Source organism: Phyllostomus discolor, chromosome 4 (assembly GCF_004126475.2).
Source record: "Phyllostomus discolor isolate MPI-MPIP mPhyDis1 chromosome 4, mPhyDis1.pri.v3, whole genome shotgun sequence".
Taxonomy (NCBI): Eukaryota; Metazoa; Chordata; class Mammalia; order Chiroptera; family Phyllostomidae; genus Phyllostomus; species Phyllostomus discolor.
In genome coordinates, this window is record NC_040906.2 from 53,693,458 (window position 1) to 53,707,493 (window position 14,036).

The following is a 14,036-nucleotide window of genomic DNA, read 5'->3' on the forward strand; positions in this document are numbered from 1 at the left end:
GGTTCCTATGCCCTTCAAACATTGCAAAAATTTTCATCTCTTCCTGAATTTTTCTCAGAAAAGATAACCCATCAACTTCCTCTTGCTCTAATGACAGCAGAAAACCCATAATCTGTACACATAGGTAACAGTCATCTGTTCGTTTTTGTTCCCATATAAAAATCGCGGGCCTTTGCTAGCTGCCTTTTTAACGTCCATTCTGCCAAAGGTGCCACCTTGCCCATCAGTTCCTACATGTTTCCTTCCTCCTGTTATTCTCAGAAGACACTGATGTTAGTTGAGGATTGAATGGAAAACAGCGTGTGAATAATAATGACCAGTTTTTCAGCTCTCCTCTGCACACTGTGCTAACATTTTCTAAACAATATTTAATCCTCACAAAACCCCTCTGAGGTAGATACCAATATCCCCATTTTATAGATGAGAAATCTAAAGTTATCCCAGGTCTCGGTAAACAGCAGAGCTAGACAGCTCCAAATACAGGCCTTTCTGAACGTAGAACCTGTGCTTTGGTCACGTTTCTTAACTGGGTTGAAGGTACCCTTGGTTTCCAGACCCTGAAGGGATGATTCTGTTTTGGAGAATTCTCTTTAGGGCACACTTTTTTTCCTGGGAGAACACTACAGCAAATGTTCCTAGTAGTTGGATTTTTCCAGAACCGTTTAACTCTCTGCCAAGGACCTGACCTTATAAGCTCTCTGACTAGATCGTTCTGTGTCACGAGAAAGGAAAGGCAAACAGAGGTCAAATGGACCTGAAAACAAGCATTCTAAAAATAACTCTTTCATGACTGAGTCTAGGAAACTGCACTCCGCAAATATTTACCTCCTCCATTAAGGCTGCTGTGCTTTTCTGGCTCTCTGGGTCTGGGAAGGAGTTGCTGGAGTAAGCTTTCAGCATTCTCTGGAGTCCTGAAAATGAAATCATGCCCTTGGTCACAGTCCTCCTGTCCTGGTGGGACGCAGCTGAGAGGAGTCCCACGCCACAGGAGCCCAGAAGGATTTCCTAAATGGCCGGGGCTGTTTCTGTAGGTAGTTGTTTCTCAATTTTACTGAATTGGCGACTTTTACCTTCATTTAATGAAAGGTGAGAAATGCTGGTTGATACTTAACGAATCTTGACTGTTATTTTTCCAAGGTTAGCTTATGAATCCTCCTTGTGACCCATTTTGTGGTGGATTCCTGACATTGACCCTGTGTTAGGCTTTCCCACCCTGTGGTATTTACATCTGTAGACATTTTTGCTCCCTTGGATTTCCTGTCAGGTATTACATTGCAACATAGGGTTCTGGTTCACATAAAATAAGCTGTACACGTCACAAATACAAGTGGGGAGTCGTTTCTATCATCTGGATCACTTTAGAGCTGCTGCACATGCTGACACGCCTCACTTTAGGAATAGGCCTGAGTGACTTTTTACATAGTTTCGAAAGTTAATTCCAAAGGAAATGAATAAAACTGAAAGCCCTGTGCACAGATCAACTGTTGTTGTTTTTTTAAGCATATGAATGGTCCCTCATTCCAGCCAATGTAAGAAACATAGTAAAATGCTACATTTCTGGAAAAGGTGGTATAGTACTAATTTAGCTCCCATAGATAGACCACAATGTTATTTTCAGTTTCTTGTTCTCTCTTTTCTTTTTAAACATTTGTCTTTATTCACACAAATTAGGTTTGACATATGATTCTCTAAACAAGATGATTCCTGCCTCAGGCAGCATAAGCAGGATCGCACCAGCTCTGACCGAGAATGCTGTCCCTCTTCAGGCCACTCACAGAACTACATACCTTCCAGGTCTCCTGAGGCGTTTTCAATATCTCTCTGCAGTCTCATCAGTTTTGATTTTATTGAAGACTTTTGTCGCTCTTTATTCATTGCATTGTTAGGTTCTTCTTCCTAAAGGACATTAAACAATTTATGGGGAAAAAAAGAAAGAGTTTTCTCTCCCAGTTGCACTGAGACTTTTGCACTGAAACTTTTGCTTACTTTTGTACTTTAACTTTAGCTGGATGGAAGAAAAAGTTTAAAAAAAAAGCAGGTAACCATTCGTTTTATACAGATTTTCTAGACCTGCTTCATAAGAAAACATCTTTTTCACAGCTTGTAAACACATAGCTGATAACTTTCGTTAGTAGAACGAAGTATTCTTGGAGGAGAGCCTTACTATAGCTAGTTCATAGCTTCTGGATAAGTAAATCTATTTGTTGTGTACTTATTGCTCTCTATTTATTCAAGTTAGAGCCCTTTAATGGTCCAAACATACTATCATGTATATGCCTCAAGCCAGGGCCGCTTCAGGAGCAAAACAAATGTTTATTGTGTTCTGTATTGCTAGCTACTGGGAACATGTGAATGAAACACCAAAGCTCTTCCTAGGATGGGTTTATAATTTAGTCAGGCCTCGAAGCATAACATAACAGACCTAGCAAATCAATGCCGTGTTGATTCATGAATGGTGCACACAGGAATGCATGGCCCACCAAGGTCAGGGACGTGGGCATGAAAGCTCTGAGGAGGCTAGAAGACTAAACCAGGATTTTTCAGGGAGGAGAAGGAGGACAAAGGGTAACCCCAGCAGAAGAGTTGGCCCAAGCAAAGGGGACCAAAACTGGGGACTCTGCGAAATGTATCAGGAACAGTGAACAGACCAGCTGCTGAGCAAACACAGTGGAAGAAAAAGTCTGAGTAGTTTAGGCCAGATTTGGGGGAAGAAACAGGGATTTTATCAGATAGGCTGTGAGACACCATGACCAAAATCCAAACTTTCACAAACGTATGCCAAGGGTTGAATGAAAAAAAATTGGGATGTTAGGGTTGGGTGGGGAGGTGGCTGAACATGTAGCAAAGGGAGAGAAACCTAAGGAGAAAGAGAGGAAACTAATGACTGAAGATGGGCGTGAGAGAGTCTGGAGTTATCCCACAGGGAAGGAGGAAAACTAGGATCCTAAATGTCGGTGGAAGGTTGTTTCAGATAGACTGTCACGAAGAAAGGGAAGCTGAGGATTTAGAGCAATGGGAATAGCCTTTATAAAAATGTAATGCACAGATAAGAATACTTCATTTATATATACTTCATTTATATATTATACATTACATATAAACAGTTTCCTTATAGCCCAAGCTGACTTCACACCCCCAGCTGAGCTCTGGCTAAACCAGGATGCCGAACTCCAGCCCCCCAGCCTTCCTTGCTGGAAGAATGCACTTTATATCCTGGCTCCCCTACCAGTCCAGGACTTCACTGAGTCAGCTGGGGGACATCTGCTGTTCAACAATGTATCTCTAGGGAGAGATCACTACTAGATCAACTTGAGAATAGAGTATACTACTATCTGTTAGCTTTCTTAAATTCCTCCTCTCTTCCAAAGATGTGTTAGAAAAAAGATTAATACAGGATGAGGCATATAAAACTACAGAGACAGTCTTCGAACATGGCCTTTACAGTGAGTGACCTTATAAATATGTTCACACTGGTCATCGGCTCTCCAACATTTGTGCTCAGATTGTTCTGTGTTAGCTCTTGTCCACGAGAATTTCGTAGCCATAGATAAAAGTCACTCTGCAGTTACTGCCATGGCTATGCAGTCTGACTTTGAGGGCAGTTTGCATTAAGAATACTAGGAAAATCTTATTTGCCTGTTTGAAGATATAGTGCGTTCTCTCAGACAACAGATATGTAGCTGTTAGTTCTGGTACACAGAAGTTTCATAGAAACCAAAAATTCCCGTGGGTGCCTCAATTAATGATAAACCATCATGCCTGCCTCCTTGTATTTCAATAGAGACCTAGGTAAATTTTCAAGGAGAATGACCCTTATTTTATTGACAAGTTAATCTATAGGGACATTTTTATTATCTTTTTTAAAGGAAGTAATAGATACATATTATTGTGCATTTTCTCACTTCAGGGATCACCTCCACTGTTTGGAAGAAAATAAAAAAGAAAGTACTTTCCTACTGTAATCAAATCTTCCTTCCTTCTCCTATCTCTATCTTTGCTTCTGCTTTGAAAAGACATTGCTAGTGCTAATTTGCTTTGTCTTTGCCAAGGTAAGAAAAAAAAAAAAAGGATTCATTGAAGAAATAGCTGGACACTTACTGCTGTTTGGAAGGTGGGGAAAGGGAAAAGAAGTTCACTTTCCTAGCTGCTGGATTCCCTGCCTTGCCCAGATCTAATTGCCTTTTTCACTCCCCTTACCTCTTGTTCCCTGGTGTGAATCCTGGGATATTGACTTTGGCTACACTTTAATCCTATAGAAGGACATGACCAGTGGGTTGGTTCTATATACAGAGAAAGGTAAGCCTCCCAATATGGACCTTAGAAGTCTGAATGAAATACAGCAAAGGGCCAAAGGAAGAGCTGTCAGGAAGTCAAAAGACCAAGAACTTACTCCAAAAACAAAGAGACAAGATGCCGGACTCCGAGTAGGGACACTTCTCTGTTTTTAGCTCAGGTGCCATAGTAGAGTCACCCAGCAGCCCTCAAAACAAGCCTGTGTAAGTTGGTCCAATGTTTTCAAAGGACTGTCAAGAACGTTGGTAATGAGTCCTACCTCCTGGGATTCATGTCTGAGTGTAATCCCCCTGGCTTGAGTGTAGGCTGCACTTACTGACTTGCTTCTAACAAATAGAATGTGATGAGATGTCACTTCTGAGATGAGCCTATAAGAGACTATGCTTCTATCTTGGGCACTCTGCCTCTGTCTTCTTGGATCAAAATTCTGGGAGAAGCAGGCTGCCATGTGTGCTGCCCTAAGGAGAGACCCACTGGGTAAGGAAATAATACCCCCAGCCAGCAGTGAGCCAGGACCGGAAGCCAGCCAGCAGCCACGCGAGCAGGCTTGGAGGCGGCCCACTTCCCAGCAGAGCCTTGGATGTCGGCAGTCCTGGCTGACACTTTGACAGCAGCCTTGTGAGGGACTCAGAGGCACCTAGCTGAGCCCCTGCTGCATTCCTGACCCATAGAAGCTGTGAGATAATAAATATTTGCTTTAAGCCATTAAGTTAAGGGGTGATTTGTTGTGCAGCAATGGGCAACCAAGATGATACACTGATTATGTACCAGTCATGAAACATCTGTGACTGGGATTACTCTCATAGAAGACCAAGAATGAAGATTCAGTCGAAAGCCCCCTTTGACTTGCTTCCCCTTCCGGAGAACACCAAAGACATTTCCATTGCCTAGTTTATAAATGATACTGCTTTTTAATTTATATGAACCATGAAAAAAATCAATATTTCCCATTTAAAAATGACGCTTCCTTTATAATTGTTCTCAATTATTTTTAAATGAATCTCTGTACCTGACTAAGGTTCTCCATTAACAGAATTTCCTTCCATCCCATACTTACAAAGTAATCGGTTAACAGGAACTCGGATGTATTTTCTGCAGATGAGACGGCAGTGTCTTCCATCAGAGCCTGGATATCTTTTTCGACATCTATGTTGCTGATGGCACCGTGAATGTGCGTGTGGCACTGCAAAGCCGGAGGAAGCAGGACAAGGTCGCTGAAGACATGCTCCCTGCCAGCCCCTACCATGTATACCAGACACGGGGACATCTTGGCTACTCACTGTGGTCAGTGTTTGGCCAAAAACAGAAATATGTTGGGTGTACTGGTTTAAGTTGTTGCATAAAAGTTTAATTCTTTCCTTCTCCAGCTCCAGGATACTCTGAAAGGGATGGAAGGTGAGGTAAAATCAGCCAGCTGTTATGCAAAACTGCACCCATCTGAGCAAATTGTCCTCTTCGTGCCTCTTGATTACGTCACATCCAAACCCTGGTGGGGGAGATTCTCAGCAAAGGAATGTAATCTGGTGTCTCTCCTACTTATCCGCCATTAGAATTGATTTAAATCACACACTTTTCCCAGGCTTTTTTAGCCCAAAAAGCACAGAGGTGGATGCTGTAGGTTACCTGACATTTACAAAGAAAGGATAGAAAAAGAGTAACTTCAAAAGCACTTGTTATGTTCAGATAAAAAGAGTGAAAGTCCACTAAAACCCATGTCCAAAATGCAGTCAGAAACTAAATATATCTAGAATTGTTACATTGCATAGAAGGCATTCTGCTAATTTTTACAGGGGCAAAAATGGAGAGACAAATTCTCTGCTTCAGGGAAATATTTGGTAAAAGCAGAACCCCAAAGTCTCATCAATTCATAATTCTGGCCTGTAATTAAGCCGGGAGGTCAGAGACCACAGTTTGCAGCTGGAAACATAGCCGCCCCATTTTGTGTGAGAATTCCACTCTTGTAGTTTCATAACTTTTAGCTGGGAAGGGTAAATAAGAAAGGAGGTCACATTTTCCTTGTTAGCTCTTAATATTTAGAAAAAGTTAGCCATTAGGCTCTTGCCACTCACTGCTAGCTGGGATGCTGACTGATTATTTGGAGGGAGTTTCTGTAAGTTCAGCAGCTAGGCATTGTAGGAGAAAGCTGGGTCAGGTGGAGTGTGCAGGGGATTCTCCGACCACAGGAGGGCAGCTGGGTATGTGCCCAGAGGACTTTGGCTTTGACAGAGGTGGCAGGTGTCCAAGAGAACAGACTCCTCATCCTGTTTTTGTAAGGGCAAGGCCTGGGCACTCCTCCTTACTCCAGAGGCCAGGTTGGTTTCTCCCGTACCTACCACCGCACCCCATACAGTAAAGAGCACTCGGCGATAGTTTTTCACGAGGAAGGCTTTGGGCAAATTGGTGGGTACCATCACCATAAGAATCAAGGATTTTGGTAGGGTTGGGGTGGGAAAATCACAAAGATCATTGGCTTCTGTCCTGCCTCTGCTGGCGTGCCTGCAGGGCCCACTGGCCCCATCAGTGGTTTCTTTACATTCCTGTGAGTGCTGACTCACACTCTGCTGTTATTTCAGCTATGGTATACAGACATTTAAAATTTTTAAAAATTTAGTTATGTTTCCTAATTGTGGTAAAATTGACATAACATGGCATTTACCATCGTGACCATTTTTAAATGTACAGTTCTGTGTCATTAAGTACATGTGCACTGTGGGACAACCCTCACCCTCGGCTATCTCCAGAAATTTTTCATCTTGCAAAACTGAAACGGTGTGCCCACTGAGCAGGAACACCTGATTCCCCTGCCCCCAGCCCCTCTGGCAATCACCATTCACTTCCGGTCTTCGATGACTTTGACCACTCTAGGTAGCTCATACAACAGGAATCATGCAGTGTTTGTCCTTTTGTGTCTGGCTTAGTTCATTTAGCATAAATGAAAGCTTCATCCTGTAGCTTGTGTTGGAATTTCCTTCCTTTTTAAGGCAGAATATTCCATCCTAAGCGTATACCACACTCTGTGTATCGGTATATAGCCACTTTAACACAACTATGTGAAACACTTGGGCAGTAAGTGGGAACACCTTTGCTAATCACATGCAAATTTTCATTCTGTGCCAGTGTCTTGACATTTGAATCAGAAGCCTGGAGTTGCATACCCCTTGGACACATTCTTTGTGGAGTCACAACCTGCACAATTTTGGTAAGTCAATGGGAGCAAAAGGTCTTTGTTTCCGCTGTTGGTCTCCTGCAGTGGAGTCCTTCTGCAGAATCTCGGGCAGCAGCCACTTGAATGTGGCCATGTGCCCTCTGTCTCCCAGACACAGGATGAAAGACACCGAGAGCAGCCTACCAAACACACGGCCTCTTCAAAGGACAGGAACCACGTGCCTCCTCACAAATATGTGACACAAATTCTGTTCTGCGGTGCAGACCTCATGTGGGACAGTCTTCAGGAAACAAGAGACTTCACAGTACAGAAAAAATTCACAAAGCAGCTGTTCTGGTTTAGCACCATGAGTGAAGGACAGGAGAGATAAGAAGAAAGGCCAGGTTTAGGGACACACTGCCTCCCTAGTAGGCAGCTGTTTCTTTACTTTGATAAGTGCTGAACCTCTAGCATCAGTGTGAGACTAGAATGGCTAGTGCCTCTTGATGGAAATAGTAATGTTTCACAAATTTTAATTACATTTCAGGGAAATCATTAAAATGATCTATGTTGGCTCATAAAGAGAGGCTGAGATAAATTCCATTGTTCAAAGAGAAAATCCATATGTCACTTAATGAATTTTTGCTTTCTATTATCCTGTTCTTCTAAAAAATAATAGGCAACAGAAAAGCAAGATACTCTGGAGGACCTCACACTGGCCTCCTGTGCTGTGCAGCACATGAAGAAAGTGTGGTCAGAGCTACCAAGAGACAGAAGATTCAGGACCTGTCTGAGGCCCAGGTGTCAGATAACTCACACTCTTCATTCATTCTTCTTAGTTCCTGCTGTCCTGGCCTTGCAGTTTATGTACCCGAGGAGCTTGGAGAGACTTCATTTTCATCCAAATTGCCTTCATAAAACTGATCAAAGGAATAGCATGCTTTTTACAGAGCAGGAACTCTCAAACTTTTAGTATGCCTAGAAATCACCTGGACCCTGTCCTAAGGTCGTTCAGCAGTTCTGTGATTCACCCAGTCTAGGGCGGTTCTCAGGAACCTGAACAATAACAAGCATCCCAGGTGCTCTGAGACATTGTCCTAGGGTCACATGGGACACAAAAATATTTTAAATCATTTATAATTCTTTCATCCAGAGATGAGTGCTGTTAACATTTTGATGTATTTCAGTCTACCTAGGTATGTGTGTGTTTTTCTATTTATGTATCAAATTATTTCAATTTGAATCATGTTTTATTCACTTAGTATTACACATAAGTGGTTTTCCAGGCCATCAGTCTTCACAAACATCATGTTAATTAACACTTCATTGTGTAGGATTGCATACAATTTATGGATTCATTTAGTCATTTGGTCATTTGGATTATTTCCTCTTTTTTATTTTTAATGTCTTTTGAACAAAAATCTGTGTTTTGTTTTCCAGTTACTTTCTTAAGATAGATTTATAGAAAGGACATTAAGTTTTTCAGAAGGGTTCTAGAAAAGAATTAAACCCTAATGACTTAATGTTTCCAGCGTCTTCAATGAGTTAACATCTCCCCTCTGCCTCCACAGTGGTACTAGCCGCTAGCATCCTCGGAAGAACTGAAAGCAGTCACTCAGATTATTTTCTGTGTTCTGTGGTTCACATAAGGAACATTAGTTGAGAAAGTGAATATTTTTAAGGTTCTTGACACTGCAAATGGCTTTCTAAGCCATAAATGGCGTGAGTAAGCACTGTCAGTACCAAGCATTTGATTCTTGGTATTTTTGGTATTGTGGCTATTATGTTTTGAATTATATTATAGATTATTTCTAACAACTGAAATGTTTCTTCCTGGAAGGTAGGAAGTATGGCTTGAACATAGTATGATTATGAAGTAATAAGATTAACTTTGACATGTGGATTGTGGAATTGGTTTCATTATTTAACAGTCACACTTAACGACTTTGTAATACCTCTCACAATATCTACTGAACTTCCTTAAACCTAGTCCAATGAATGCTTTCTGAAAGGGTTTGTGAATCCCATAGGAAGAGGAGAAAGGGGCAAGAGGACATTTCACAGGATGCTGAAATAAATTCTTATATTCTACTTTTGCAGAAGAATGATGGGGGAGATGAAATTTAAAAAAAAATAATGAAACTGAACTTCCTTAGTTATCTCATTTCTACTTTCCATACTTATAAAAATTCTCTTTTAATTCAAATCAGCCCAGTTTTATTGTATCTTTATGAATATAACATTTAATTCCTGAGTTTGTAAACAACAGCAGATAGAGGATGCACAGTGTCATGTATAAGTTAATGAATGACTTGGTGGTACAGACTGACTATATCCAAGGCAAGGAAATACAAAGCAAGGGAGTTGATACTGGTGAGGGTGAGGCAAGGACGACTCACCAGACCTCTACTTTCTTAATTCAAGCACATTTTTAAGAGCAATTTCTCTACTGATAGGTATGAAGCTTGTGTACAACTTTTCTCAACATACAATTATAAACAATTATGCAATAAACATGTTTAGACCTTACCCTTGGTATATAAGTCTAAATTATTTTTCAGGATATATGTCTTAAAGGGGAACCATCATGCTGTGGGTGCATGCACACTTCAGTTTCACCAGACAGCGTTAAATTACCCTCACTAGAGAGAGGCTGGACCTTGTTTCCCGATAGCTCTTATTTGGTACCACTTCATATCATCACTTTAAATATTTTTGCCAAATGTACTATAACTTAAAAATAAATTGTTAAAAGATAAAATATTTTTTTGCCAAATCAGTAAGCATCTTTTCATATGTTTATTAGTGATTTGATTTTCCCTTCTGTGATTTACTTGTTCATACTTTTTGATGTTTAATGGACAATTGAATTCTTTCTCTATATGTCTTCTTTGCTGCTAAGTTGTGCACATCTCAAGTGTTGAGATGGCACTTTATTAATTGCTGTATATCTCCAGGGTCCAGCACAATGTCTGACGTCAAAAGGGATTCCATAAGTGAATACTCTATGAATAAGCAACCAGAACTAAAACTCATCTGAGTACCTAACAGTTAAGATTTAATTTACACTTTCTTATGACAGCACTTTTTAAAGTTAGCTGATACTGTGTCCATGGAGAACTTAGGATCAGAAAAATCTGGTCAGTGATATTCAATAAACAGTCACTGGTTATTTTAACCATGGGTAAATTGCAACAATGAGAAGTAATGTAGTTTGTCTAAAGTGACAATAGCAGTGAGGGTCATAGCTAAGGACAGAGATCACTGGGTCGTGTAAGTATAGATCTAATCTCCATTTTCAAGGCCACACGAAGCTCTATGGAAGGAGAAAAAAAATGTGAATGCATAACTTACCTGGTAGCAGTTTTCTAGTGTGTTTTCCCACTTTAGTCTGGTAGAACAGCCGGCTATGTTTTTTTGGTAGTAATTTTCATCTTCTTTTGCCAACTTCTCAGTGGATTTTTTCAGTTTATTGAGGAGCTAGAGTAAACCATCAGAGTCACATACTCATGAACACATACATGGAAGCCCTTTGTAATTCCGTACAGTTACACTCACTCTAATGGCATGTGCGTCATCTCCCAGCTAAAGTCCTAAAGCGTAGGAGAGGATGACAAAATCAAAGATCTTTCTCAGAAAAAGGGGATGTCAGAGCTGAAAGGAAACCTAAAGTCCTCTCAGTATAATTCCTTCAGTTTTTCTTATGAAGACATCGAGGTCCTTAAACACGAAGTGATGGCACATCATTTCATATTTATCAAATCACTTTATCAAATCAAGGAGGGGGCCAAATGACAGGAGAAGCACCTGTTGATCAGGAATCTCCAACTCAAGACTGTCATCTACTAACAATCCCTGTAGTCTTATTTGACAAATCCTTTAGGCCCTGGCATTTCTTAACAGGGGAGGTAGAGAAATGTCCAATCATATAACTTTTAGAACTATGTAGGATTATTCCTGGCTCTCATTTAGTAATGTCCAATAACCTTACTCTCCTTTCACTATATAAACGCTGCAGTATAACTTGAAGTCAAACTTCAGGAGTCGAGTCCTGCCGGTGACTTATTTAACCTTCATGAACCAGTTTTCTGACCTATGTGATGGGGATAGTGATGCTTCTATGTTGCTGGGGTGCTCTGAGGATTCAAGTAGGTGAGGCACGTGGCACACTGCCTGAGACCTTGGATAGCAGTCAAAGTCAGTGAGTATTACTATTACTAGTGAAGAGCCTGAACAAGACACATGGCAATGTTCACTGCAAGTTATGGGCAGCTTGACAGATGCCTTCTTTCCACCCTACTCCCAAGTGATCTCCTCCTTTACAAAGAACCCTCTCTTGCCAATCACTAACTTTGACCATTCTGGTTGTGAAACCTTCTGGAAAATCATAGTAATACAAAACTCTCTGGACCAGGGTAGCTGAAATTGATTCTTGAAATGCTCAGACAAGTAATTTCATGTCTCTGAGAAAGGAAGAAGTTGTATTGCATGAATGATTCTCAAACGTTAATGCATATAGGAATGACCCGGGGTGCTTGTGAAACTGCAGATTTTCAGTATTGCACAGTAGCCTTACTGACTCAGGAGTTCTGCAGTGGGATCAGGAAATTGGAATTTTCACTACCTTTTCCGATGGTACTGATGCAAATGGTCCTCAAACCACACTTTAAGGAGTACTAAGGATCCCTCTGACTGAAGCAATTTAGGAGTTTCAAGGACAGAGACAAAGGCTTTTAAGAATAATTCTCTTTATGTTTAAGGACATTTTGACTAGCATTTCAGTAATGAAGAACATGCATCCAAAATTCTGAATATTAACACCACTCATTTCATTATTCCAATTGACATACTAGCCATTCAACTGTCTCTCAGCTCTGATGTACGACTTACACAGGACACATTTGGTTTTGTACATCAAGTATAATGGACCACATTTATCTACAGAAACATGAGCTTGTGAATTTTAATCTGATAACAATATAGTGAAAGGGCCGAAAGCATGCCATGTATATACTTTGCTAAGTCATGTCCTTAGATGCTAATTGAGAATGCTCAGGTCTCCAGCAATGAGAACAAAGTTACTTTTGAGATGAGCACTCACATTCATCAGCCTACTCTACATAGCTATTGACCAGAAGATTTTGCTCAGCAAATCTACAGCTAGTAAGCCCAAATTGATATAAATGGAGACTGTAGACTCTTATATTCTTATTTAAGATGCTTTTCTGAAAAAATTTGCTAAAATTTGTGAAAGACTGCATACTTATTTTTTCTCTTGGAAAAAAAGATCTCAATTCATTCATCAAACATTTATTGAGTGCCACAGTGTGTCATGTGAACTAGGTAGGCTCCTTCTCTAGTCAGAGACTCACACTACTAGCCTGTGTGATAGATCCCAGGATGATATACTGTTTAGGTATCACCAGGGCAAAAGAGTCACCTAAACTATCCTGGAACTTAAAATGACATATAAACTGAGATTTGGCACATAGTGGGTGCTCACAGAAACAACCCTTATGTGGATAAACCTAAAATAAAAGTAGGAATTGGTGAGCCTGGCATGATACCAAAAAAATTGGTGAGGTTGAAGCACACAGCCTGAGAGGGAGAACAGCAAAAGGTGATGCTAAAAATTAGGCAAGGGTCACGTCAGGAAGCCTCTTGAGAACCACAGAAAAGAGCTTGTGCTTGATTCTGAGGTCACTGGGAAGACTTTGGAGGCTTTTCAAAGGAGGATAATATGCTCAGATTGGGTTTCAGAAGGGTCAGCTTGGCTTGTATGTGGGAAATTAAAAAGGGCAATACAAAGTCAAGAGACCCATTTGTCAGTCACAGCAATCTAAGTGGTGATGATGTGGCCTGGGAGAGAGTAGTGGCAGTGGAGAGAAATACAAGTAGATAAATTTAAAAAGTATTTGTCCCAGGAGTTAGAATTGAGAAGATATGAGGGCTGGTGATATTCAAAGATATGGAAAACACAAAAATAAACAATATTTTTGGCAGAGGGATGTGAGGATTCCAATTTGGTGTACTGAGGTTCATGTACCAAAATGCAGTTTAGAGACTGGTTTGGGCTGAAGATATAAATGCAGGTATTGTTTCAGAATAGACATTCTAGTTGAAGTTGTGAGAGTATATTTATTGAGTACCAGTTACTTCTTGAGCACCTGGCACTAAGAGTACCACACTGGACGCCAGAGATAACATGCTGGGTAAGAAGCATGAGGCCCAGGATATAAAATATCAGGAACAGCAGAATGTAAATCAATAGAAGGGAAGTTGGTAAAGAAGTTTAAGAAAAAATCTCCAGAAAAAAAAAGATCAAAAGAGTAAGATGTTGCTAAAGTTAAAGGAAGAGACTGTTCTGGAATGGGGAAGTCAGCAATGCGTAATGCTTCCAAGTTAAATAAGGTAAGAACTGGAAAGTACCCAGTGGCTTTAGCAACAAGGATGACATTGTCTTCGACGGCAACAGCTCTCAGTAGAATGGTGAGAAACCTGATTGGGGTGGTTGGAGGAGTTAACAGGAGGTGAGGAAGTAAAGACAAAGCACAGGCACCTCTTTCACTGAATCTCCGTGTAAAAGAAGAAGTAATAT

At 40.7% G+C, this 14,036-nt stretch overlaps 1 protein-coding gene across 5 annotated transcripts in view; it reads right to left on the reverse strand.

Moving 5' to 3' along the window:
- NOSTRIN (nitric oxide synthase trafficking) overlaps positions 1 to 14,036 on the reverse strand; it is a 68,202-nt gene that overhangs the window by 7,563 nt on the left and 46,603 nt on the right. For all 5 annotated transcript variants that reach the window (XM_036023349.1, XM_036023348.1, XM_036023347.1 and 2 more), the window contains 5 exons: positions 10,793 to 10,918; positions 5,574 to 5,672; positions 5,351 to 5,476; positions 1,788 to 1,896; positions 826 to 911 (listed from right to left, as the gene is read on the reverse strand). In XM_036023349.1, coding sequence (XP_035879242.1) covers positions 826 to 911; positions 1,788 to 1,896; positions 5,351 to 5,476; positions 5,574 to 5,672; positions 10,793 to 10,918 — 546 coding nt within the window. The remainder of the gene's footprint in view (positions 1 to 825; positions 912 to 1,787; positions 1,897 to 5,350; positions 5,477 to 5,573; positions 5,673 to 10,792; positions 10,919 to 14,036) is intronic.